General features: G+C 46.2%; 4 protein-coding genes across 7 annotated transcripts; 2 read left to right on the top strand and 2 right to left on the bottom strand.

The window, feature by feature from the left end:
• Nucleotides 1–1,288: 1,288 nt before the first annotated feature.
• eif4a3 (eukaryotic translation initiation factor 4A3) lies at nt 1,289–5,237 on the bottom strand. The gene is made up of 12 exons (XM_037472929.2): nt 4,960–5,237; nt 4,507–4,579; nt 4,307–4,373; nt 4,165–4,227; nt 3,651–3,783; nt 3,488–3,568; nt 3,118–3,259; nt 2,896–3,034; nt 2,699–2,814; nt 2,430–2,537; nt 2,202–2,329; nt 1,289–1,463 (listed from the first exon to the last, which is right to left on the bottom strand). The coding sequence occupies exons 1-12, from the start codon at nt 5,111–5,113 to the stop codon at nt 1,447–1,449; spliced, it is 1,221 nt and encodes a 406-aa protein (XP_037328826.1). The 5' UTR covers nt 5,114–5,237; the 3' UTR covers nt 1,289–1,446.
• A 487-nt stretch (nt 5,238–5,724) lies between these two features.
• Nucleotides 5,725–9,550, bottom strand: LOC119217605 (serum response factor-like). Of its 3 annotated transcripts, none has more exons than XM_037471382.2 (8): nt 9,003–9,550; nt 8,551–8,832; nt 8,174–8,351; nt 7,890–8,021; nt 7,169–7,276; nt 6,843–7,025; nt 6,449–6,514; nt 5,725–6,309 (listed from the first exon to the last, which is right to left on the bottom strand). In XM_037471382.2, the coding sequence occupies exons 1-8, from the start codon at nt 9,120–9,122 to the stop codon at nt 6,287–6,289; spliced, it is 1,092 nt and encodes a 363-aa protein (XP_037327279.2). In that variant the 5' UTR covers nt 9,123–9,550; the 3' UTR covers nt 5,725–6,286. The 3 variants fall into 3 exon arrangements, with proteins under 3 accessions (XP_037327279.2, XP_037327278.2, XP_037327277.2); XM_037471381.2 differs by having other exon boundaries at nt 5,728–6,309; nt 6,449–6,528; nt 6,843–7,022; XM_037471380.2 differs by having other exon boundaries at nt 5,729–6,309; nt 6,449–6,528.
• A 124-nt stretch (nt 9,551–9,674) lies between these two features.
• Nucleotides 9,675–13,823, top strand: LOC119217606 (opsin-5-like). Its single transcript, XM_037471386.2, has 6 exons — nt 9,675–10,345; nt 10,614–10,819; nt 11,004–11,103; nt 11,187–11,291; nt 12,473–12,696; nt 13,033–13,823. The coding sequence occupies exons 1-6, from the start codon at nt 10,087–10,089 to the stop codon at nt 13,489–13,491; spliced, it is 1,353 nt and encodes a 450-aa protein (XP_037327283.1). The 5' UTR covers nt 9,675–10,086; the 3' UTR covers nt 13,492–13,823.
• Nucleotides 13,824–14,061: 238 nt separating this feature from the next.
• LOC119217604 (actin-binding protein WASF3-like) lies at nt 14,062–22,333 on the top strand. Of its 2 annotated transcripts, none has more exons than XM_062564618.1 (11): nt 14,062–14,174; nt 16,082–16,221; nt 16,309–16,431; nt 17,885–18,038; nt 18,126–18,243; nt 18,327–18,371; nt 19,601–19,725; nt 20,066–20,332; nt 20,410–20,546; nt 20,625–20,825; nt 20,903–22,333. In XM_062564618.1, the coding sequence occupies exons 2-11, from the start codon at nt 16,089–16,091 to the stop codon at nt 21,064–21,066; spliced, it is 1,467 nt and encodes a 488-aa protein (XP_062420602.1). In that variant the 5' UTR covers nt 14,062–14,174; nt 16,082–16,088; the 3' UTR covers nt 21,067–22,333. The 2 variants fall into 2 exon arrangements, with proteins under 2 accessions (XP_062420602.1, XP_037327276.2); XM_037471379.2 differs by having other exon boundaries at nt 14,063–14,174; nt 16,297–16,431.
• The last annotated feature ends 50 nt before the right edge of the window (nt 22,334–22,383 follow it).

Raw genomic sequence — 22,383 nt, 5'->3', positions numbered from 1 at the left:
AGAACACGAGGAACATCTGAAAGAGAACATCCCAGTGTCCCTTTAGTGGTTCAACAGTCGACTGGAACCAGAGCCGCCTTTTCTTCTCACACAGGAGGTCCTGCTGTGAGCAGGTGAATGAACTTTGGTTCTATGGACTGATTCTGCTGCTTGGTGCTTTAGTACTTTATTAAACAAGTTAATGTTCAGTCGTTTTTAGCTCAGTCTCAGATCCTGCAGGCCAGATGCCAAGTTTGTTCCCTCTTGAACCTCCTAACAGGGAACAGAACATCCTCATGGGGTCTTCTAATGCTTAGTGAGACCTGTTACTCCCTCTGAGACACCTGTGTCCCCCATCATAGTCCTCTAATAGTTTCATACCTTCAGATAACCTTTGAAACACAAAAATAATGAAACATCTGATTCCTCCGCAGTGTTCCCTACTCCTCCAGACCCCCCCCCCCTCTGATACTTCTGTCTGCATCCAGCTGTAAATAAACAATAACATTAGAACACCTGATATTTGTTTGATACGTTGTCATCATAAATATATAATAAAAACGATAACAGCACAATTTCCTTTCCTGTGTATGTGTAGAAGTTAGTGGTGGCCAAAGATGAAAAATGTGACTCGATTAATAGCATTATGAGCAAAATTCAATAATACATTAAAAACTAGTGTCCGATTGCACAATAATATTTTAGTAATGTTTTGAGAACAATATAACCGTCATTCTCAGTTCGTTCCTCCACATCAACGTCTCTAAGAAGCTCATTATGAGGTATGAGCTTATCATTATTTATTATTATGAGGCCTCCAGGACAGAAATATGGTCCTGAAAGGCAGTCTGAATATATATATATATATATATATATATATATATATATTCAGACTGCATTAAATCATTTGGATCTTTGTGGAAACCCCCCCCCCCCAGCAGCCTGAACGTTGGTACGAGGCAGGATGGATCAACGCCTTCATGTGTCCTCCACATTGTGACCATCTGATGTTCAGCTGGAATGAGTCATGTGACCAGGAAACGTTAGTCCAGTCTTCTGTTGTCCCCTTGTGGTTCCTGCTGCTGTAGATCTTCAGTGGTCACAGAAGGTGTCGTGTGTCCTTGGTGGTAACGACTTCCTGTTGCTTGTCCATCATCTGGGACCCGTCTCCACTGAGGCATCTTCGTCCTGCTGCTCTAAGCAGATACTTCCCAGGTGCAGACCAGCTTCTAGTCGTTGCTTTTTCGACAATCAGGCTTTTGTAAAGAGATTTAAATTAATAAAGTACAAAAAAAATGTTTACACAATGTGAAATCAAAACAACTTTATTTACAAAAACAAATCTGTGGCGTACAGTTGTTTTAACCTCAGTCAAATTAAGAAATACACTGTAAAACTAGTGAAAAATAAAACAGACAGGAGATATGAAGTAAAAGGGGCGGGGCCTCAGCGGAGACATCCTTCGAGTTAGATCAAGTCAGCCACTGCAAAGAAGAAACACATGTTACCGTGGCAACAGCCAATCGCAGGGCTCACAGATCACGTGGAGCGAATACTGGCCGTGTCTCATTTTGTCGGCTCTCCCTCCTGAGGACGCCCATCATGTGTCCTGTCCCCCTGACCTAAACCTCCTATGGGTCCTAAAGCCCTCCCTGTTTATAACAAGGAGCAGCTCCACTGGGTATTAGTGAAAAGTCACTTTAATGACTTTCAACCTTTATATCTTACTAAGGCTGAGACAGTTTATGCTACATGTTATGAAGCTAAACTTTAAGTCATAACGTTACAAACGTTGGGGATAAATACATTTAGAGAAACTTAACTAACTACACATTGTTGTTAGTGTTGACATATTCTGTAATACAAGTGACATTTTAAAAAGTCTTCATAATTTAATACATGTGTTTGCTGCTTTGATTTTCATGTACTGATTGATTTCCTCTTCCTTCAGATAAAAATATTACTTTTAGATGAAAGTTGAGGGTTTAATTTGAAAGATTTTGTTTGAAATTAAAATGTTTCTCTAAAAACAAGATGCTTTTTACATATTGTGTCTTAAGGCTTTTACTGTTGCTAGGCAACGGGAGCGGGTGGAGGAGCCAGTAAGTGCCTCGGTAGACCAGACTGTCTCCTTTCAGGGACTGCGTGGTACAGACGATGGGGTCCTCATGAGGACGCAGCCCACACAATGAGACACAGCTGGTTCCGTTAGTCGAGCGTACCGTTCATGGGCATCTCGTCGATCTGGGTGGAGTAGTACTGCTCGATGTCACGCAGGATCCGGATGTCGTCGTTTTTCACAAAGTTGATGGCCACGCCCTTACGCCCATAACGACCAGACCGACCAATCCTGGAGGGGGTCACGGTTCACGTGAGAAAAACATGTTTATTTGAACCGCAAAGGGGAGACAAAAGACGCTTTAATCCAGGCTGCCTGTTGTAGGGCGTACCTGTGGATGTAGAGCTCTCGGTTGTTGGGCAGGTCGTAGTTGATGATCAGAGAAACCTGAGGAACATCTAAACCTCGAGCCCAAACGTCCGTAGAGATCAAAACACGACTGAAACACATCAATTCATCAATTAGTATTAATCTGCAGAACGATTGTGTTTGTGTGATCATGAGAAAGTCGTGGTCACAACCAAATGGTCTCGCCCGGGCGAACCCTCGGCTCTGGGTCCTGGTCTAGTCTGGGGTGTAACCCGGCCTGGTCCCAGTTACCTGGCTCCGGATCTGAACTCCTTCATGATGGACTCCCTCTCTTTTTGGGGCATGTCTCCGTGCATCGACGACACTGTGAAGTTGGCCTCCCTCATCTTCTCTGTCAGCCAGTCCACCTGAAACACCAACAGACCCTCAACATCCCAGAAGCCTCGGCTCAGAGGTGGTGACCTGCTGGTTAGTGGAGCGTAGCTCACCTTCCGCTTGGTGTTGCAGAAGATGACAGCCTGCGTGATGGTCAGCGTGTCGTACAGATCACACAGAGTGTCGAACTTCCACTCTTCTCTCTCCACGGCAACAAAGAACTGTTTGATCCCCTCCAGCGTGAGCTCATCACTAAGGGACACCATTATATTATATATATAGATTATCCACGTGTCATGACATAACCCTGGTAACCACAGTGACCTTGGACTCACCGTTTAACCAGGATACGGATGGGGTCGGTCATGAACTTGTTGGTCATCTCCAGGATCTCGTGAGGCAGCGTGGCGCTGATCAGACACACCTGTGTGGCTGGAGGAAGGTAGCGGTACACGTCGTAGATCTGCTCCTTGAAGCCTGGACACGGGTCAAAGGTTAAACACCATCATCATGGTGTATATTCCTGTTTCTAATAGACTTGTGTGTTTGGACCCTTACGAATCGACAGGTTCTCTTTACTTCAGCATTCTAGGACTCACTGGGTTATAAAGTACTATTGTATGGTGAGTTTTTTCCCCACCCTGTTAATATTCTACAAACTCCCCAGTGTGATACTACAGCGTTGTGACCTCATCCTCTGGTCACCTTTATTGAGCATCTCATCAGCTTCGTCCAGAACTAGCATCTTGATGGCCCTGGTCCTCAGACTCCTGCGACGAATCATATCTGTAGAACACAAATAGATGGTGATGAGGACCAGGTCACACACAGCGGCACACTGTGCATCAGGTGACCCAGGTGAACCCACCAAACACTCGTCCAGGTGTTCCCGACACCACGTGCTGGCCATAGTCCAGCTTCCTGATGTCCTCGCCTACGTTGGTCCCCCCGATGCAGGCGTGACACTGGACGTTCATGTAGTCTCCCAAAGCCAACAGCACCTGAACGCACCACAGAGAAGATCAGAAAACAGCTCCTCACGTGTGATTGGCTGAGGTTGCGTCCACACTACTACGCTTCTGTTTTAAAGTGCATATGTTTGGCTCTTTTTAAGCTACGCTTCGTCACTACGACGGCGCTTTTGAGCACTGAAAACGGATCAGATCGGAAACGCTGGAGTTTGGTCTTTGTGTGGAAACGATTTGGTTGGTTCTTAGTCGTCGCAACACGTCCTTCCCTCATTTGTCCCACTCCAGTCACGTGACCATGTGTATCAGCGTCTTCCTGTTTACCCAGCAATGTGCATGCCCAGTGTGCGTTAATGGTCATGTGATATACTAGAGAACGCAGTAGTGTGGATGTAGCCTGGTTGACCAGGTTACCTTTTGGATCTGTCCAGCAAGCTCCCTTGTTGGAGCCAGAATCAGAGCCTGAGTCTCCCGAACCTGTAACAAGAAATATATATATTATACACATGTATATATTGTATTAACAAGTCCTACTGAGGATCAATAGGACCCTGACCTGGATGTCCAGACACTGCAGCACCGACACACAGAAGGTCGCCGTCTTCCCTGTTCCAGACTGAGACCTGAACAGATCAGAGACCAGTGATTAAATAGAACACATGTTGTTCTCCAAGATCCCCTCAGGTCCTCTAGACCCTCTTTGATTCCTAAAGGATTCCCATTGATCTCCTCAGGTTTCCCCAGTTTAGTTCTTACTGGGCAATGACGTCCCGGCCTTTGATGATCTGCTTGATGGCTCTCTGCTGGATCGCTGATGGCTTCTCAAAACCTGAAACACAAAACGTGAAACCTCTGGTAACATCTCGCGTCAGATATGATACACATTCTCTTTGCACTGTTTATTACGTGGTCTGTAAGGTCACCATGGCGACGTCTCCAGCAGAATGTCTTGTAAATACATGACGGACGTAAACTTAGCAGGAAGCTAAAGTTAATGCTAACTAATGCTACGTTTGATAAAAACATCGCTAAAAAAGTCACAACTACATATCCACCATTACATGTGTAGAGCCTCGACCAATCATGAACAGATAAAAGTAGAAATTAATTCTATTTTAAAAATTAGACTCCTTATAAACATTAGACAAATGTTAGCTTTAGCATCCTGTGCTAACTCTCCGCTGAAGGCCGTGTGGATCCTCGGTCTACCGTAAGCATAGATGCCGCGGAGCAAGTCCTCCCGAAGGCCCATTGTGTCGAAGGTGGGGGTGACGTCCACCTCCTCGCTGGTTTCGAATTCCACCTTGGTCATGTCTTCGTCCCGCAGGATCCTCTTCCTGCCCTGTAATCCGGCAGCGGCCATCTTCTTCACAGGTTTAAGACTGAAACTTCACGAGAAAACCAAAAAATATCTCCGACGTTATCCGCTGAGCTGCTCTGCTAACACGGGGAGGAAGAAAGAGCGCGGATGAGTCGCGCTGATGACGAAGAGTGGAGGCGACACGGGCCTCTTCCTGTTTGAAGAACTGCTTGATAAACAGCGACCCCTGGAGGCCAGGAGGGTAAAACCACACCACAGGTAGACACCGGCCCCATGAACCCTAAACCCTGGACCCCCAGGGACTCACTGACGTCACCTGGTCAGGGAGTCCGTGGGGGCTTTGAATGGTGTAATATTAAGGGACAGCAAACACAATAATTGATTTTATACTTTGGAGAATGTATTTCAGGTTTTCTTTGTAAGATGAGGGGAAATTTCTTTTAACAGTTTGTCAAAATAGCTTAAATTACTAATTTAAGTATTTGATAAGTAACGACTATCGACTATTAACATGTCATTCTTAATCTTTAATCCTGGTTATTTTAACGTCACATTGCAAAGACATGTGGGTAATATCTGACTTACAGGGGGGAGGAATCAGAACAATAAGGTGATCTGGACCGATCCAAGACAGTAGACCAGAAAACAGTTCTGACTAGTTGAACTCAGGAAGTTAATTCATATATACAATTATGTATATAAACCTAATCACAAACCTTAATATTTAAAATGATTTATTCATCTTTATTCTCCAGTTGGCAGGAAATCACATTTTCCCTCCAAGTCCGTACTGACATATTACCGATAGCAACAATTACTGATGACATCACTACTGTATAAATAAATAAACACAAGGTCAGACAGCTGAGGACCAACCTGCTCACTTTGTGACTTTAAAGCTACAGACATCTTTAATGTAAACAATGTCATGACCAGGTCCTTCAGGTCTGATTGGTCATCGTGGTATGAAGCTTTCGACTTAACTTGATGTCTGATGACATCGTCACTACATTCACTTTAACAACAAAAGAGGAGCAAAGTATTTGAGAGAAGAGGGTTTCAATGTTTGTTATATTTTGAAAATACTAGAGGACTTTATTGTGGGAGTCTCTGATGTTCCTTCCTGTTTGAAGTGTCCGATGATCATGGAACCGTCAGACGTCCTTTGATTGGTGGACATCCAAACTAACGACCTGCAGCTCCGTCAGGGGACTGCTACTCTGCTGACTGATCAGCATCTGGACAAAGTACACAAGAGTATTAATACTGTTACTCAGAGCAGTACAAGTATGCATACTCATATTGTCATATTAATGTTAAAGTTTCACAGTGAGATTAAGAAGTATTAAGAGTATGGAGTACTCAGGGAGGTCGTACCGGGTGCAGCTGGACGGTGGAGACGGGGATCTGAGCAGTAACGGGAGGGAGGGAGGTGAAAAAGACCTGAGGAAGAGAACCTGAAAGATGTAGTCAGCATAACGTCTTTAGTAACAATGTTATTAACCTTCTTTTAAAGAAACAATAGACCGCTCCTAGATCCTTAACACACACACACACACACACACACACACACACACACACACACACACTTTAATTTATGTTGGAAATAGACTAGTGCATATTTATAATACTTAATGGTGGTGACTAATGAGCCATTATTTATGATGATCTTATATTCATCTAAAAGTATCAATGTCCCATTAATGCACAATAGTAACTTTGTGCTTTCCTCCTGGTTTTATCTGCGATATACACACGAGCACAGTCCTACCTGGGTCATGTGACTGGGCGTGGCTTGTCGGGGGGAAAGCATTGAGAACAGCGAGGCTGCCTTCGCTCAGTGACGATGTCGGTGTAGCGTACATCACCGCGTGACTGCCAGGGTACATCATGTGACCCGCCACTGATGAAGACGACGAAGAGGAGGACATCCCGGGGGCATGGAGACTGGCTGCTAAGAGACAGCACATGACCTCACCGCTAAATTATCCACTAAAAAAAGTGTATAGAAGCGGGCAGATGTGTCAGCTAAAGACAACCAGTGACACATCTCCAGGCGGGAAGATGATCCTCCCAGTAGAGGGTGTGTGATCTTACCAGTGGAGAAGGCAGGGTTGTGGATGTCTGAGCTGTTCTGATTGGTGGAGGTCTGCTTACTGCTGTGCTGAATCTGGATGGTCTGTAGCTGCTGAGATACCCCGCCTCCTGACACACGGATGACAAGACGGAGTTATAACTAAGAGCAGTTTGTTCTAACGTCTTCTGTGAATATAAAAACACGACATTGGTTACCAATGTCACGTAACTTCATAAACTAAGATGTGATGTTATATATTATAACCTTTATATCGGTAGATATTCCAGTGAATTCTATTACTTAACGTTACATGCTGTCAGATCAGCCGCCTCCGTCCTGAATAAATTAAATCCTTGTCGGCCCGCACTGCATGCTGGGATATGGCGAGCCGCAAAGGACAGATCGGCTCCTGGGGGGCTGCGTCCCTTGTTCAGAGGAGCCGACGGAACGGGACAGAAGCGCAGCGGAAGTGACGTATGCGGTCGACGAATGCGTCCTTAAGGATGCAGCGGATGCTAGGATGCTAGGCTGCGTCCTTAAGGATGCAGCCTAGCGGCTTTGAGACACAGCTACTGTGTTGAGCGCTGCAGGTTGCTAGGTAACCGGAGCGGCAGAGGAAAAGCTGATGACGCAAGCAGGAAGTGCCCCGGGAGGCTTTCAGAGAGCGCTCGGTTCAGCGACCCGGCCCGCGTAGACCAGAAGGCCGGGTGCAGCCCACCAAATGAGACAGAGAAGCCACACCTGACAGCGACACAGTGGTTGGGAGGCGGAGCAGCGTGGTCGGCTGTGGTTGCTGAGCCAGCGTGGAGGCGGAGCCAGGGCCCTGCAGCTGGCTGAGGGGGATGGAGTGTGTGCCCGGGGGTATGGAGGCACCTGTGGACAGGTGAGGGAGGGGGCCAGAGACAGGTTAGCAGTTGTGACGTTAGAGGCTAGAAAGATTCTCAGTAATAACAATAATAATAATAACATTCATTCATTCATCATTGTAATTAAAGCCCGAGCCAATGGAAGCTCTGCCTTCCTACCTGACATCAAAGTGAAGCCTCCAGGGACAATGACGCCAGCTGAAGTCTTCAGCAGCGTCCCGTTGGTGCAGGAGGGAGGCTGCCAGGAGGGGACGCCGCTTTGCACCTGCATGGACACCGTGGAGGAAGAGGAAGTGGGCTGTGTGGTGCTGGCCATGAAAGCTGGTTTGATCACATCCTACAGGGAGACATGAGGGAGAGGGCTGAGCACACGGGTCACTTTGTTTCAAAGGTTACCTTCCCATAGAACGTGTATTCTCCTTATATTAAACAGAACAAAACGCTAATGTTAGGTCTTGTACATCATTTCGGTCTCGACATGGTTGTTCCAATCCACAGGCACTCACAGACACACACCTCTCTAAGGTTGGCGTTACCTTAGCAACATCAGAGCCACCGTCAGCCTCGGTCACCTGGTAGGTGAGGTCCGTCTCCTCGAAGCCTGTGGCGCTCATCCTCTGGTCGGAGGACGCGTCGGAGGACGGGTCGGAGCGAGGGGGGGAGTCTGGAGAGTTGAGGCACGTCTGGATCAGAGCCTTCCCCGTCTCGGAGGTGATCATCGGCTGCAGCTTCCTGGTGGCAAAGGTGTACACGTGACCCGTCTCACTGGCCACCAGCAGCAACACCTGAGTCCCGGTCAGCGTGGACAACTCGTAGGCCTGCAGGAGCAGACTCCTTATTAGTATCCGTGTTAACAAGAAACGACTCAATGACATTTATTAAGAACAACGCAAGTGACTCTAAAGTGCAGCCTCACGTGACAGAGATGTCTACAAGAAGTGTCCTAACTGTCCCACCTGTTGGGAGGAAGCGGTCTTGGTTCACTCACCTTCTTCATGATGCCGGTCTTCCTCTTGCTGAAGGTTGTGTACCTTCTCAGCTTGTTGTCTATGAACTCCATTTTGATCTTAACTCTTCCTCTGGTTTTCTTACCGGTTTTAGTCCCCATTCCAGTGCCGGTTTGGGTCCCCCCTACCCTGGCCCTGAAACCCTCCGCCTCCGGTCGGCCCAAAGCTAACTAAAGGCGTAAACAACAACTCAGCGGTGCTGCCAGGTCCATTTGCGGCCAGAGTCCGCTCACAGGACCGTTAGCTTCACGGCTAACTAAGCTAACTAGCGTCACGTAACGGTTAGCATCAGCTAATGGTTAGCATCAGCTGCTTAGGCAACAAGTCAAGCTAACTGTCCGCCAAACAGCGTACATCACTGAGTAATGAGGCCGAACCGCCGATGAGCATCAGATGAAACAGCGAAAAACTCTTCAGAATAAAAAAATGATCTGGGTTCCCCAGAATCATTGATCAAAGTTTCAAAGTAGTATTTTTTTAACAGTAATTAGTGACGGGTGGCCGTACGAAACCCCAGAAGCATCTCCCGATATCCCTCCACGGTGGGATGTAGTTCTCCATATTGTACGCCCTATATTCATACTCCTGCATTAAAATACTACCCACTATAGTATACCATGAACGTTGCCAACCGACGTTACGTTCAATCAGTGTTTTATTTATGACGTGTTATAGAGGAGCTGTGACGTTGAGGAGGCAGTGCGCAGTAATACCAAAATGCAACATGTGCATTAGGACACGTCGGGGAACTACTTTTAAAAAAAGACGCACGTTTCCTTGTGCTGGCGCTCCTAATTGGTAAAGAAATACAGACTAACTACACATTAGTATTTCTATTGCACTACAAATCTACAAACAACAACAAGCCACCTTGATCATTATATTGAAATTAAACAATAAAAAATCAGGAGCTCTAACTCTACCTGTCTGGGAGGTGGGGCAGTATAAAAATAGAGGTTGTGTATTTGCACTTCAGTGTGGTTCTTAAATCAAGTCAAACAGTGTTTGTGACATGAATATGGATTAGTCGTTGTGTCTCCCACTCTGACCTCTGACCTCTGAACCATGACCTGGTCCCTGCAGTGCTTTGGCCTAGAGCCAGTCCACCTGCTGCTGAGCTATCTTTACCTGAGATTATCAGCAGGGAGACTTCCTGTTGTTCCTTTAGAGAGCTGCTGGTCTCACAGCAGCAACATGTCCTTCAACTCCGTAGCCGGCGGCAACGCCCCCTGGAGGAACAGCAGTCTGCTGCTGGGGGGCGGGCGGGACCCCCCTCTGTCTGACCAGGGAGAGACCATCATCGGAGTGTACCTCCTGCTGCTGGGTTGGCGCACACACACTCAGACACACACACACAGACAAGAACACACACAAAATATGTTTTACCTTTTGTGTGTGCATGTGTGTGGGTCTATGTTAGTTTGTGTATCTGTATGTCTCTGTGTGTTTCTGTGCCTGCTGCTGTGTGTGTGTGTGTGTGTGTGTGTGTGTGTGTGTGTGTGTGTGTGTCTGTCAGCGTGTGTCTCTATGTGATTGTGTGTGTGTGGTGTGTTGCTCACCTGTCCCTAACCCCTGTCTCCTGGTGCGTTCAGGGTGGTTGTCCTGGTTTGGAAACAGCATCGTCCTCTTCGTTCTGTACAGACAGAGAGCTAACCTGCAGCCCACCGACTACCTGACCTTTAACCTGGCCGTGTCTGACGCCAGCATCTCCGTGTTCGGATACTCCAGAGGCATCATCGAGATCTTCAACGTCTTCCAGGGCAGCGATTACCTCATCTCCTCTATCTGGACCTGCCAGGTACCAGACTCTGACCTGACATACACCTGAGAGACACCTAACAAATACCCGAGACACACCTGAGACTCACTAAGACAGGAGAGTCACCGGAGAGTCACCTGAGACACACCTGGGAAACACCTGAGAGTTAGCTGAGAGGAATCCAGCTTTCCCTACCTGTTACCCATCCCGTTGTCTCGCCCAGGTGGACGGGTTCTTCACACTGGTGTTTGGACTCAGCAGCATCAATACCCTGACGGTGATCAGCATCACACGCTACATCAAAGGCTGTCACCCCAACAGAGGTCAGAGTTCATCTTCACCAAGCAGAAGTCTCATGAAAGGTCTGATCTTTGTCTGGTGAGCTGAGATGTTCCTCATGTTTCAGCTCGTCACATTAGTAGAACCAGCGTGTCCATCAGCCTGCTGCTCATTTGGATCACAGCTGGGTTCTGGTCTGGAGCGCCGCTGCTTGGCTGGGGGAGCTACAAAGGTACGAAGATGCTGATCCAACCAAACCAGTTTGCATCTGACCTGTGACCCCAGACCCCTCTGTGCTCCTGTGTAGTCGTGAAGTCTTTTGATTCCTGTCCCACCGAAAAAGCCTCACCGACCCCTCCTGGACCCCCGGCAGTTCATCTACAGACCTGTTGGCTCTGTAGACGATGCTGTCAACATGGCCCTCCACTTCTCCCTCAGCATCTGGACTCCCCAAGAACCTACACCAGGATCCAGTTTGTGGACTTCAGCTCTGCCTTCAACACCATCATCCCGTCTCTGCTGCAGGACAAACTCCACCTGCAAGTGGATCACTGACTTCCTGTCTGACAGGAAGCAGCACGTGAAGCTGAGGAAACACGTCTCAGCCTCTCGGTCCATCAGCATCGGTTCCCCCCAAAGCTGCATCCTCTCCTCTCTTCTCCCTGAACACCATCAGCTGCTCCTCCAGTCACCAGTCTGTAAAGCTCCTGGAGTTTGCGGATAACACCACCCTCATTGGACTGATCTCTGGTGGAGACGAGTCCGCCTTACGGGTGGGCCTCCATCTGGTGACGTGGTTCAGCCAGAACAACGCCCTGAAGACAGTGGAGATGGTCGTGGAAGAACGCACCCCCACCTCCCCCCATCACCCCGTGTGACTCCCCCGTCACCGCTGTGGATTCTGTTTTGTGGGCTCTGTCGTCACCCATCATTACCCAGGACCCTGAAGCCAGCTGGAAAGATTGTAGCTGACCCCTCTGTGTGTTTGTGCCCCTTCCCTCTGGCAGGAGGCTGAGGTCCATCAGGACCAAGACCTCACGCCACACAGTTCCCCCCCCCCTCCCTTTTCTACCGGTCACTCCTCTGCACAATCCTTCACACTCCATATGTTCATACACTTGAACACTTTCACATACATTCACAATAGACTTGTACAGTCTGGTTATCTTTTTGCTTTGCACTTCATTTTTTGGGTTTCATTTAATTTACATATTTTTATATTCTATATTCCTCTAGTTTATATTCTTCTATTTTATACTGTAGATTTACATTGTGAAGTTCTAAATTGAGCATTTCATTTTTCCTGAACTGAGTTATTTGTCTTGTTGTCCACTGTCTCATTGTTTTACTGTGTATGTCTAACATACTTTAATAATAAATGTTCCTGATTTCTGATTCCTTCCCGGCCCACAGATCGAGGCTATGGGACCTGTGAGATCGACTGGGCCAAGGCCAACTATTCTAGTGTCTACAGGTCCTACATCATCTCCATCCTCATCTTCTGCTTCTTCCTCCCGGTGCTCATCATGCTCTTCTGCTACGTGTCCATCATCAACACAGTGAAGAGGGGCAACGCCCTGTCAGCTGGGGGGGATCTGAGCGACAGGCAGAGGAGGATCGAAAGGGACGTCACCATCGTGAGTCCTCGTGGGTCCTCATGGGTCCTCATGGGTCTTCATGGGTCCTCGTGGGTCCTCATGGGTCCTCATGGGTTGTTATAGGTCCTCATGAGTCCTTGTGTGTTCCTGTGGACCCTCATGAGGGGTCCTCATTGGTCCTCATGAATCCTTGTGAGGTATGGGTCTCATTGGTCATGAGTTTAGTCTTCATGGGTCTGAGTCCTAAGGAGTCTGAGTTGTCCTGTTGTCATTGATCGCTGATCAGTATTGATTGATGACAAGAGGCAAAGTTACATGCTAATGCTAAAGTCAAAGACTAATGAGATGACCCCTGCCGGTTGTTGGTTCCTCCAGGTCTCCATAGTGATCTGCACAGCCTTTATCCTGGCCTGGTCTCCGTACGCGGTGGTCTCCATGTGGTCCGCGTGGGGCTTCCACGTGCCCAACCTCACCAGCATCTTCACTCGCCTCTTTGCTAAGTCCGCCAGCTTCTACAACCCCCTCATCTACTTCGGACTCAGCTCCAAGTTCCGCAAAGACGTGGGCGTGCTGCTGCCCTGCACGCGGGACTCCAAGGACACCGTGAAGCTGAAACGCTTCAAATCCAAGGCTGAGGCCCACGGGCGCCTCCGGGTCCCCCTCAACCGGACGGAACGCAAGTACTCACCCGGGTTCCTGCCCGCCCCGAGCCCCCCCAGGCCCGACTGTGACAGAAGGAGAACCCCCGGCACGCCGCCGCCCATCAACAAGGAAGTGATCCACATGCCCCGCCCCTCTGACCCCGGGCCTGAGTTTGAATGTGACAGACTCTGATGGAGGGGTGTGAATATTTATACATTATATATGTTTATTATACAATACCAGTCAAAAGTTTGGACACACTTTCTCATCGAATTGAATAAGAAAATGTGTCCAAACTTTTTAAATGGTACTGTATATTTTATTTAAACATATGCCATATACGTATGTAGTGGTTATATATATACATATATGATTAATGGTATATATAATATTATATATACATCTGACTGCGATTGAAGACTAAATGGGGCGTAACAATGCAAACGTGTATTACATGAGAACGTGGTTTGTATTTAAGGTGTAGGAAAAAAAATAACAATAAAAAGCTGAAGAAGGTGGCTGTCAGCGTCCTCTAGAGGTGTAACCATGGTGACAGGCTATTATGGTCTGTAATGGGAGGTGAGTTATAGTGGAAACATAAACATCATTATGATGACGTAAAGAACGTTTGACTGATCTTGAATCAGTCCGATCTTAGACCCGGTTTCATTTCACACGTAATGACGTAATAATCTAAACTCATCGGGATTTAAGGACACGTGTTGGGATCCGTCATCACACGCCGGCTGAAGATATCCGAGCGAAGCCGAGGATCTCCGAGGAGCTCCGAGGAGCGTCAGTAGGAGCGTCCGCTCCTCCTCAGCATCCACCCCGAGGAGCGGGGGAAGCTCCGCAGGATCCCGGAGCGCAGAGCGGTGAGTCCCATCTACCGATCGGCCCGATCGGCTCTGTATCGACGATCTGTGCTCAGGGACAAACTGATTGGAGACCTGTCCGCCATCCGGGCCCGTCAATGACGTCACCTGCGGTCAGACCCCGATGGACGAAGATCGATTGATCAGCCGAACAGGCCACACACAAGCCGCTCCCTCACACTGTTCAGATGCCTGCATGATCTAATGCTTCTGAGTGTATTTGTAAATCACTGGATTATTTCCTTATATCTTTTTCGTTTCTTTATTTCTGTCACAATTTGTTATTTTATACTACGTTGTGTTTTCTTCTGGTAGATTATGATGATCTCGTATTATTATTACATTCTTCTACATTATTTTCCTGTTATTCTCTCTGATGGTACCATAATATTTTATGTCAGTATTTTATCTTCATGCTTTTATTATTGTTATACTTTAACATGTGTTTCTTATTTTATTGTAATTTTTTTCTCACTGTTTGCAACAAACTATATGATTTTGTCAACATCAGTGATGAAGCTATGTGACGTCACTAGCTAGCTTTGAAGCTAACGTTATCTTAGAAACCTTGTGTTACCCAACACAAGATCAGGATCAGTGCGCATGCGCACAGCAGTGCGACTGGTTTCCATGGTTACCACAAGTTAGGACACTGAGCTCTGAAAAGCCAAATCATTAATGGAATAATAATCATGAATCATTGCTGTTATTATGATTATTATTGATTCATTATATCAGGAAAAAACAACAAAATATGAATTATAATTATGATAAATTATATGGCTTTTCATAAAGGCACCAGCCAAACACATCATGTGATCAAAGAAATCTGCTTACACCTGTCTCCTAGCAACAGTAACCACGTTCTGTCCTGTGGTTTGCTCCGTGTGTGTTACCATGGCGATGCCCTGTGAGGCTGAACCAAAATCCTCCGATAAAAAAAGAGCTCCTTCCACCATCTGGGAGCAGGACAGCAAAGAGTGGAGATCTAGTCCAGTGTTCTGCTCTCAGTGAGGAACAAGCAGCTTGATGTTGGGATGGAGGGTTTCACCAGGTCCTGGATGGAGACTGGACCCCATCCATTCACAGCATGCTACATGAGCACCAGGGCTTTGAACTGGATGAGGCAGCCACTGGTAACCAGTGAAGAGAGGAGGAGTGGAGCATTGTGGGAGAACTTAGGAAGGTTGAAGACCAGTGGAGCTGCTGCATTCTGGATGAGCTGCAGAGGTGGACTGGAGCAGGGAGACCTGCCAGGAGACAGTTACAGTAGTCCAGGAGAGGACAAGAGCCGGAGTCTCGAAGGACATTCAGTGCTTTTAACATCTTTTTGTATCCTGTTTCTTCTTTATTCAAGGATCTCTTCTCTGAAGTTTGCCAACAATTCTTTTGCCATATTTCTTTCATTGAATCAAACGTCACCCTCAACAAAGCCCAGAGAGTCCAGCTATGTGTGTGTGTGTGTGTGTGTGTTCTATCTCACTCACCTGGACTAATGAGGCCCTTGATTAGTTGCACCAGGTGTGCTGCAGACAGGGAGTTGAATCATTTCAAAGGGGGCTTTAAGTCCTGAAGATGTTTGTCATCAAGGGGTTGAATCATTTTGAGACTGCAGTAGTGATTAGAATTTAATTTAGATGAAACAACTATAATATCATTTATTTAACTATTTAAAATGTTCTTCTCAACTTTGTTTAGCAAACAGCTAAGAAAAAGTACAATTTGTCAATAAGCCTAACACACAATAGGGGTTGACTATGTTATATTGCAGCTGAATAGCATAGTAGTATATTATAGTATTGTAGTATCTATAGTGCAGTAGTATATTTTAGTTCCATAGTATCTAGTATAGTATTGTAAGATAGTCTTAGCTCTCCTGACCTCTGACCCCCCCCGTCTTTGTACAGGTGGGCCATGCCGTTGGTGAAGCGGCTCATCGAGCCCCGGTTTCTGTGCCGCGGCGCCCTGCCTGACGGCGTCATCAGTGAACTCGAGTGCGTCACCAACAGCACGCTAGCTGCTGTCATCAAACAGCTGGGAGGCCTCAGTGAGTGATGGTCGTCAATGTAGCTCATAGGTCATCAGTGTCCTGCAGGTATGATCTGAGCTCTGTGACCTGCAGGTCGCCATGCAGAGGACATCTTCACCGAGCTCTTCACTGAAGCCAACACCTTCTACTTGAGGATGAGCAGCCTGCAGGAGAGGGTGGACCTTCTGGCTGTGAAGGTGACTCAGCTGGACTCCACGGTGGAGGAAGGTGGGTGAAAATGTGCAGACATATCATCATCTTCTTCATCACCACCATCTTCATCACCATCATCATCTTCTTCATCACCACCATCTTCGTCTTCTTCATTATCCCCATATTCGTCATCATTGTAATCACTATCATTATCTTATTCTTCTTTATCATCACCATTAACAGTGTCATCATCTTCTTCCTCATCATCACCACTATCCCTACATTCCCCTTCATCCCCATCTTCATTTTCGTCATCATCTTCATCATTGTCTACTACCAAAACTACTGCCAGTATTAAGGCACATTTATTTAGACAACAATGCAATTGGTTCACATAAAACCGTAAAAACCATCAGACAAAAGAAAAGAAAATGTAAAACAATTAAGTAAAAAGACAAAAAACGAGTAAGTTGCAGTGCAGTTAATGAAATAAACAGAAAAAAGCTTCCATTTCCTTCTTGAGTCTGGTTAACTAAAGGCAGCAGAGAGAAGTCTTCAGTGTTAATTGGAAGCCACTGAGAGTCTCCACAGACCTGTGTGTCCTCGGCTCTGTCCACCTGTCTTTCGGTGAGTTTGAGTCAGAAACGTGGAGCAGAGAAACCCACCACTGCTTCTGTTTGAGTCCCAGAGGACCTGTAACACCATTCAGGGCTTTATGAACCAACCACAGGGGTTTAGAGCCAGGGTGAGGACCTCAGAACTGGAGCGATGTCATTAGGACTTGAGTTGCAGCAGTGTGATTGACTTTTTACAGAGAAAAACATTGAACACTATTACAAAAGTCCACTCTACCGAAGATACAATTTGTTTCAATTCATTCTATTTTTTATTACAGTCTGTACACATGTGACATCATCTGTCCCAAAACCAGAATGCACACGTTTTTCAAAATCCTTAAATCCATGAGACTTAAATCCATGAATCCTTGATATATTATATATCAGCGATTGAAGCTCACGCTGACTTTCAATTGTTTGTCCATGGCCTCAAAAACAATTACTTTAGTTTTATTTTTGTTTAATTTAATTCAATTCTGGCACATCCAGTAATTCATTGTCCCTTGTATGGGATCCCAGTCCTCTGGCTAGAGAGTTATATAGAGTTATGTATTGCTGAATTATTGTAACACACTTAGAATACCTTAACAAGACTATACTACAATGTACACTAGTAGCATTTCTACTAATACTACTAGTACTAATAATATTATGTTGTCAAGATTTTGCACAATCGTTAAATAAGAATAAAGGCTCTGAGTCAATTATGTCTTTCTCAGTTAATTTACTTCAGTGTGAGACACATCAGACAAAGTCTTTTTAATGGCCGAACATACAAAGTTACTACTACTTACTATTACTAATACTGCTAATACTAATTACTCTAACAATTTGACTAATACTGACAGTAATACTACTAAAAGTACTACTCGTACTTCCACCATCTATTGAAGGTACTGTTGGTCTTGTAGTGTCTCTGCAGGATATAAACATGAGGAAGGCTTTCAGAAGCAGTACCATCCAGGACCAGCAGGTGGTGTCACGGGCCTCCATCCTCAACCCGGTTCTGGAGATGTACCAACGCTGTGACGAACCCCCCCCCCTCAACATCCTGACTCCTTATAGGTCAGTTTGAAAATGCTAACATCATGGCTACCAATAGGTCACGTTTAACATGCTGGCGTCATGCCTCCTTCATGTGTGTGTTTCTAGGGACGATAAGAAGGACGGTATGAAGTTCTACACCGACCCGTCTTACTTTTTCAGCCTATGGAGGGAGAAGATGCTTCAGGCCACCGAGAACAAACGAAAGGCGAAGAGAAGACAGAAGGTTTGTTCAATTGTGCTCTCGTTCATCTCAAACGTTAACAGAATCAATATAAACAGAGTGAAAAGCTTCATTTTTATGTCCAGGAACAGAAACATGTGGAGGAGTCCTCAGGAAGGGAGGTGAAGAAGGTGAGTAAACAGACATGTAAACACAGAGAGGCATAGTGTAAACATAGAGAGACATAGTGTAAACAGAGAGACATAGTGTAAACATAGAGAGACATAGTGTAAACAAAGAGAGACATAGCGTAAACAAAGAGAGACATAGCGTAAACAAAGAGAGACATAGCGTAAACATAGAGAGACATAGCGTAAACAAAGAGAGACATAGCGTAAACATAGAGAGACATAGCGTAAACATAGAGAGACATAGTGTAAACATAGAGAGGCATAGTGTAAACAAAGAGAGACATAGTGTAAACATAGAGAGACATATTGTAAACAAAGAGAGACATAGTGTAAACAAAGTGAGACATAGTGTAAACATAGAGAGACATATTGTAAACAAAGAGAGACATAGCGTAAACATAGAGAGACATAGCGTAAACATAGAGAGACATAGTGTAAACATAGAGAGGCATAGTGTAAACAAAGAGAGACATAGTGTACACATAGAGAGACATATTGTAAACAAAGAGAGACATAGTGTAAACATAGAGAGACATATTGTAAACAAAGAGAGACATAGTGTACACATAGAGAGACATAGTGTAAACATAGAGAGACATATTGTAAACAAAGAGAGACATAGTGTAAACATAGAGAGACATATTGTAAACATAGAGAGACATAGCGTAAACATAGAGAGACATAGTGTAAACATAGTGAGGCATAGTGTAAACATAGAGAGACATAGTGTAAACAAAGAGAGACATATTGTAAACATAGAGAGGCATAGTGTAAACAAAGAGAGACATAGCGTAAACATAGAGAGACATAGTGTAAACATAGAGAGGCATAGTGTAAACATAGAGAGACATAGTGTAAACAAAGAGAGACATAGTGTAAACAGAGAGACATATTGTAAACAGAGAGACATAGTGTAAACAAAGAGAGACATAGTGTAAACATAGAGAGGCATAGCGTAAACAAAGAGAGACATAGTGTAAACAAAGAGAGACACAGTGTAAACATAGAGAGGCATATTGTAAACAAAGAGAGGCATAGCATAAACAGACATAGACACAACGTAAACACAGTAACAATATGACCTATAACAATATGTCATATAATATTAGCATGGCTGTGTTATGTTTTTTTTTTTGTTGACGTACTTAATAATGTAGCTTAGTAGCTCTCCTCTATTGATGAACTACTGTGATCACCCTTATTGATTAAATTCTCTGTGCTTCTTGAAGGTCCGTAAAGCCCGTAACAGACGCCAGGAGTGGAACCTGATGGCGTACGACAAGGAGCTCCGCCCCGATGCTCGGAGGTCCCCGTCCCCCTTCCACACCTCTGACGGCTCCATGTCACCTGAGAGGTAAACACACCTGTCTTCACACCTGACTCCCAACCAGAGGTCAGACTCAGCTGAAGTCCCACCTATTGTAAGTCGCTTTGGATAAACGCATCAGCTAAATGACATTTAATGTAAAGTAGCAAAAGCTTTCTATCTTTTTTATATAGTTTTATTTTTTAGTTTATGAACTACAGTATCTGTGTGACAGATGTCACGCAATCTCCCATCAGCAAAGTCACCAACCTCTCAATCCCTCAAAGCATGTTTTCCACTGTTTGGAAGTTGGCTCCAGTATGAGAGATCCCCCTTTTACCTGTATTCTTTCTCACTATTTTTCAATAAATGCCCTCCCCCCATTCAGGTCATACGACCTGTCCTTCCACACCAGTCCCCACTACCACGAGGCCCAGGGGCATGATGGGAAGGATCATGTGGCGGTGGCGAGCGGTCAGACCCAGTCATTGAGCCGCGCCCTCCGACCCGCCTCTGGGTCATCTGTGGTCGCCCTGGCAACCGCCCACCAGCACTCACTGAGCCGCAACCAGCCGCACCATCTAGCCCACCCCCCAGCGCTCACTGGCTCGGCCAGTCAGAATGGAGCACGGACCAACTCTGCCAAGGAGGCCAAGTACACTCACTCACACACACAGATGGAAGCTTTAATATGTAACTCAAGTTTGACCTTCGACCTCCTTCTCTTTTCAGTGGCCATCAGATCCCTCCAGACCCCCCCCCTCCTCCTCCCCTCATACCGTCAGCCGCACAAATGCCGTTTCCCAACATCTCCGCTCACGCAGCTGCCATGGCAACCCCACTGCACCCTGCCGCTGCCGGTAACCAAGGTAACCACCGGCCTCCATTTGTATCACTTGTCTTTGTGTTATCGGCTCACTGCCATCTATAACTGTCCCTGCCTTTAGGTGGCGCCGCGGCACTCTCGCGCCCCTACAACCTCTCCCCTCCACCGCCCCCCCCAGCCAACCCCTCCCCCTCTCGACCCGGAGGCCCGCCCCCCCCCCTCGCTAACGTACCACTGACGACAGACAGTAGGAAGCTTCCCGTCGGGCCAAGCGTGCCACTGAATGATGGCCGCAGCGACCTGCTGGCCGCCATACGCAGAGGTAACGTTTCACCGAGAGGTCAGTCCGGGCTGTGGTTCCACACAGCTCTGAGGTTCTCCTCTCTCATGGTTCCACAGGCATCCAGCTGAGGAAGGTTCAGGAGCAGCGTGAGCAGGAGGAGGCCAAGAAACGAGAGCCCGCAGGAAACGACGTGGCCACCATCCTGTCGCGGCGCATCGCCGTAGAGTACAGTGAATCCGAGGATGAGTCAGAACCCGAGGACCAGGAGTGGTCCGACTGAGGGGGTTTCACCCTGCCGGTCCAGAAGCATTTAACACACACAAATACAATAGATGTAAATGTTCTTTAGGTAGAACCTCATAGTCCCAGTTCTACAATCCCCAGAGGGTGAAACCATTACATTGTGATGACTCTTCTATTCAGGACAGTTCAAAGTGGGGCTGGGCGGTACCAACTGGTGTCACACCACAGTGACGTTGCTCTTTGGCAGGCAGCAGAACTCATCAGTACACGTCTTCACAGAGCGCCGGTGGTCGGAGCTACTTGTCGTTGGGTGTGAGTCATGGTTAGAACTTTAGAACAACAATGAATAACCCACAACAAACTCTCTTTAACGGTGGAAAACACCACGACACAACAGCGTGTGACACATAAACATTTTGTAATACTAGTAATTGTACATTTATAAAAAATGACCCAGCCGAATTGCATGCTGGGTACATAAGAGAACACAAGAAGTAACTCTGTTACTACACGAAAACACGGAAAAGAGGGACACAGGAGGAGCCACCAGAGACCAGAGAAGCATCAACACAACTTGTGTCCAAGAGAGGAGCCGAGTCTGTTTGGAGGGTAAAATACGTGCGATCAGAAAACGATTTACTGCAAAGTCTGTCGAGCCGCTGGTGGCAACACTAGCAGCCACAACAAGCTAAAACGCTAACACGCTAACTAGCTACAGTCATTTTCGGGTCATTGAATTAATGTGTTTACTTGAAAAAGCAAAACTGTCACACACAGAGACACCGTCAGAATCTTTCTAAATCCCGTGATATGGATTTTTGGCCATACCGCCCAGCCCTAGTTCAAAGGTCACATGTTCCTGCTTTTATAAAGGTTTTGTCAAAGGTGGATGTCTTATAGTAATATTTTCTTTTGTATCACACAGTCATCGTTCAGTTATTAGAGATGATTGTTGTTGTCCCTCTGAACATTGACCACAACATGAATCCCTGGTCACTGTGGTAACCAAACCACATTGTGTAGCTTCTTTGTGGCCTCCAGCAGCCTTCGTAGACCTTCTGAACCGAGCGGTCTCTGAAATGGGACGGTCTGTCCTACGGGGGACTTCCTGCCTGCGCCATCAGCTTTGGCTCCACTGCTCTCGTTGCCTAGCAACCTGCTGAGCTTGACAGTAAAAGCGCAGATTAAGAAGATAATCTTCATTTAATTTAGAAAGAAAAGCTTCTCCTCCGGAGCATGATATATATATCAGGCTGGTTATTTTAAATTAAATACTGTCAATAAAAACCACATCAGCAAACACATGAACTTGAATGGAAGGACTTCTTATTTTTCTATTGCATAGGATACGAGT

The sequence above is a fragment of the Pungitius pungitius genome, chromosome 9, assembly GCF_949316345.1.
Source record: "Pungitius pungitius chromosome 9, fPunPun2.1, whole genome shotgun sequence".
NCBI lineage: Eukaryota > Metazoa > Chordata > Actinopteri > Perciformes > Gasterosteidae > Pungitius > Pungitius pungitius.
This window is presented reverse-complemented; position numbering and strand designations above follow the sequence as displayed.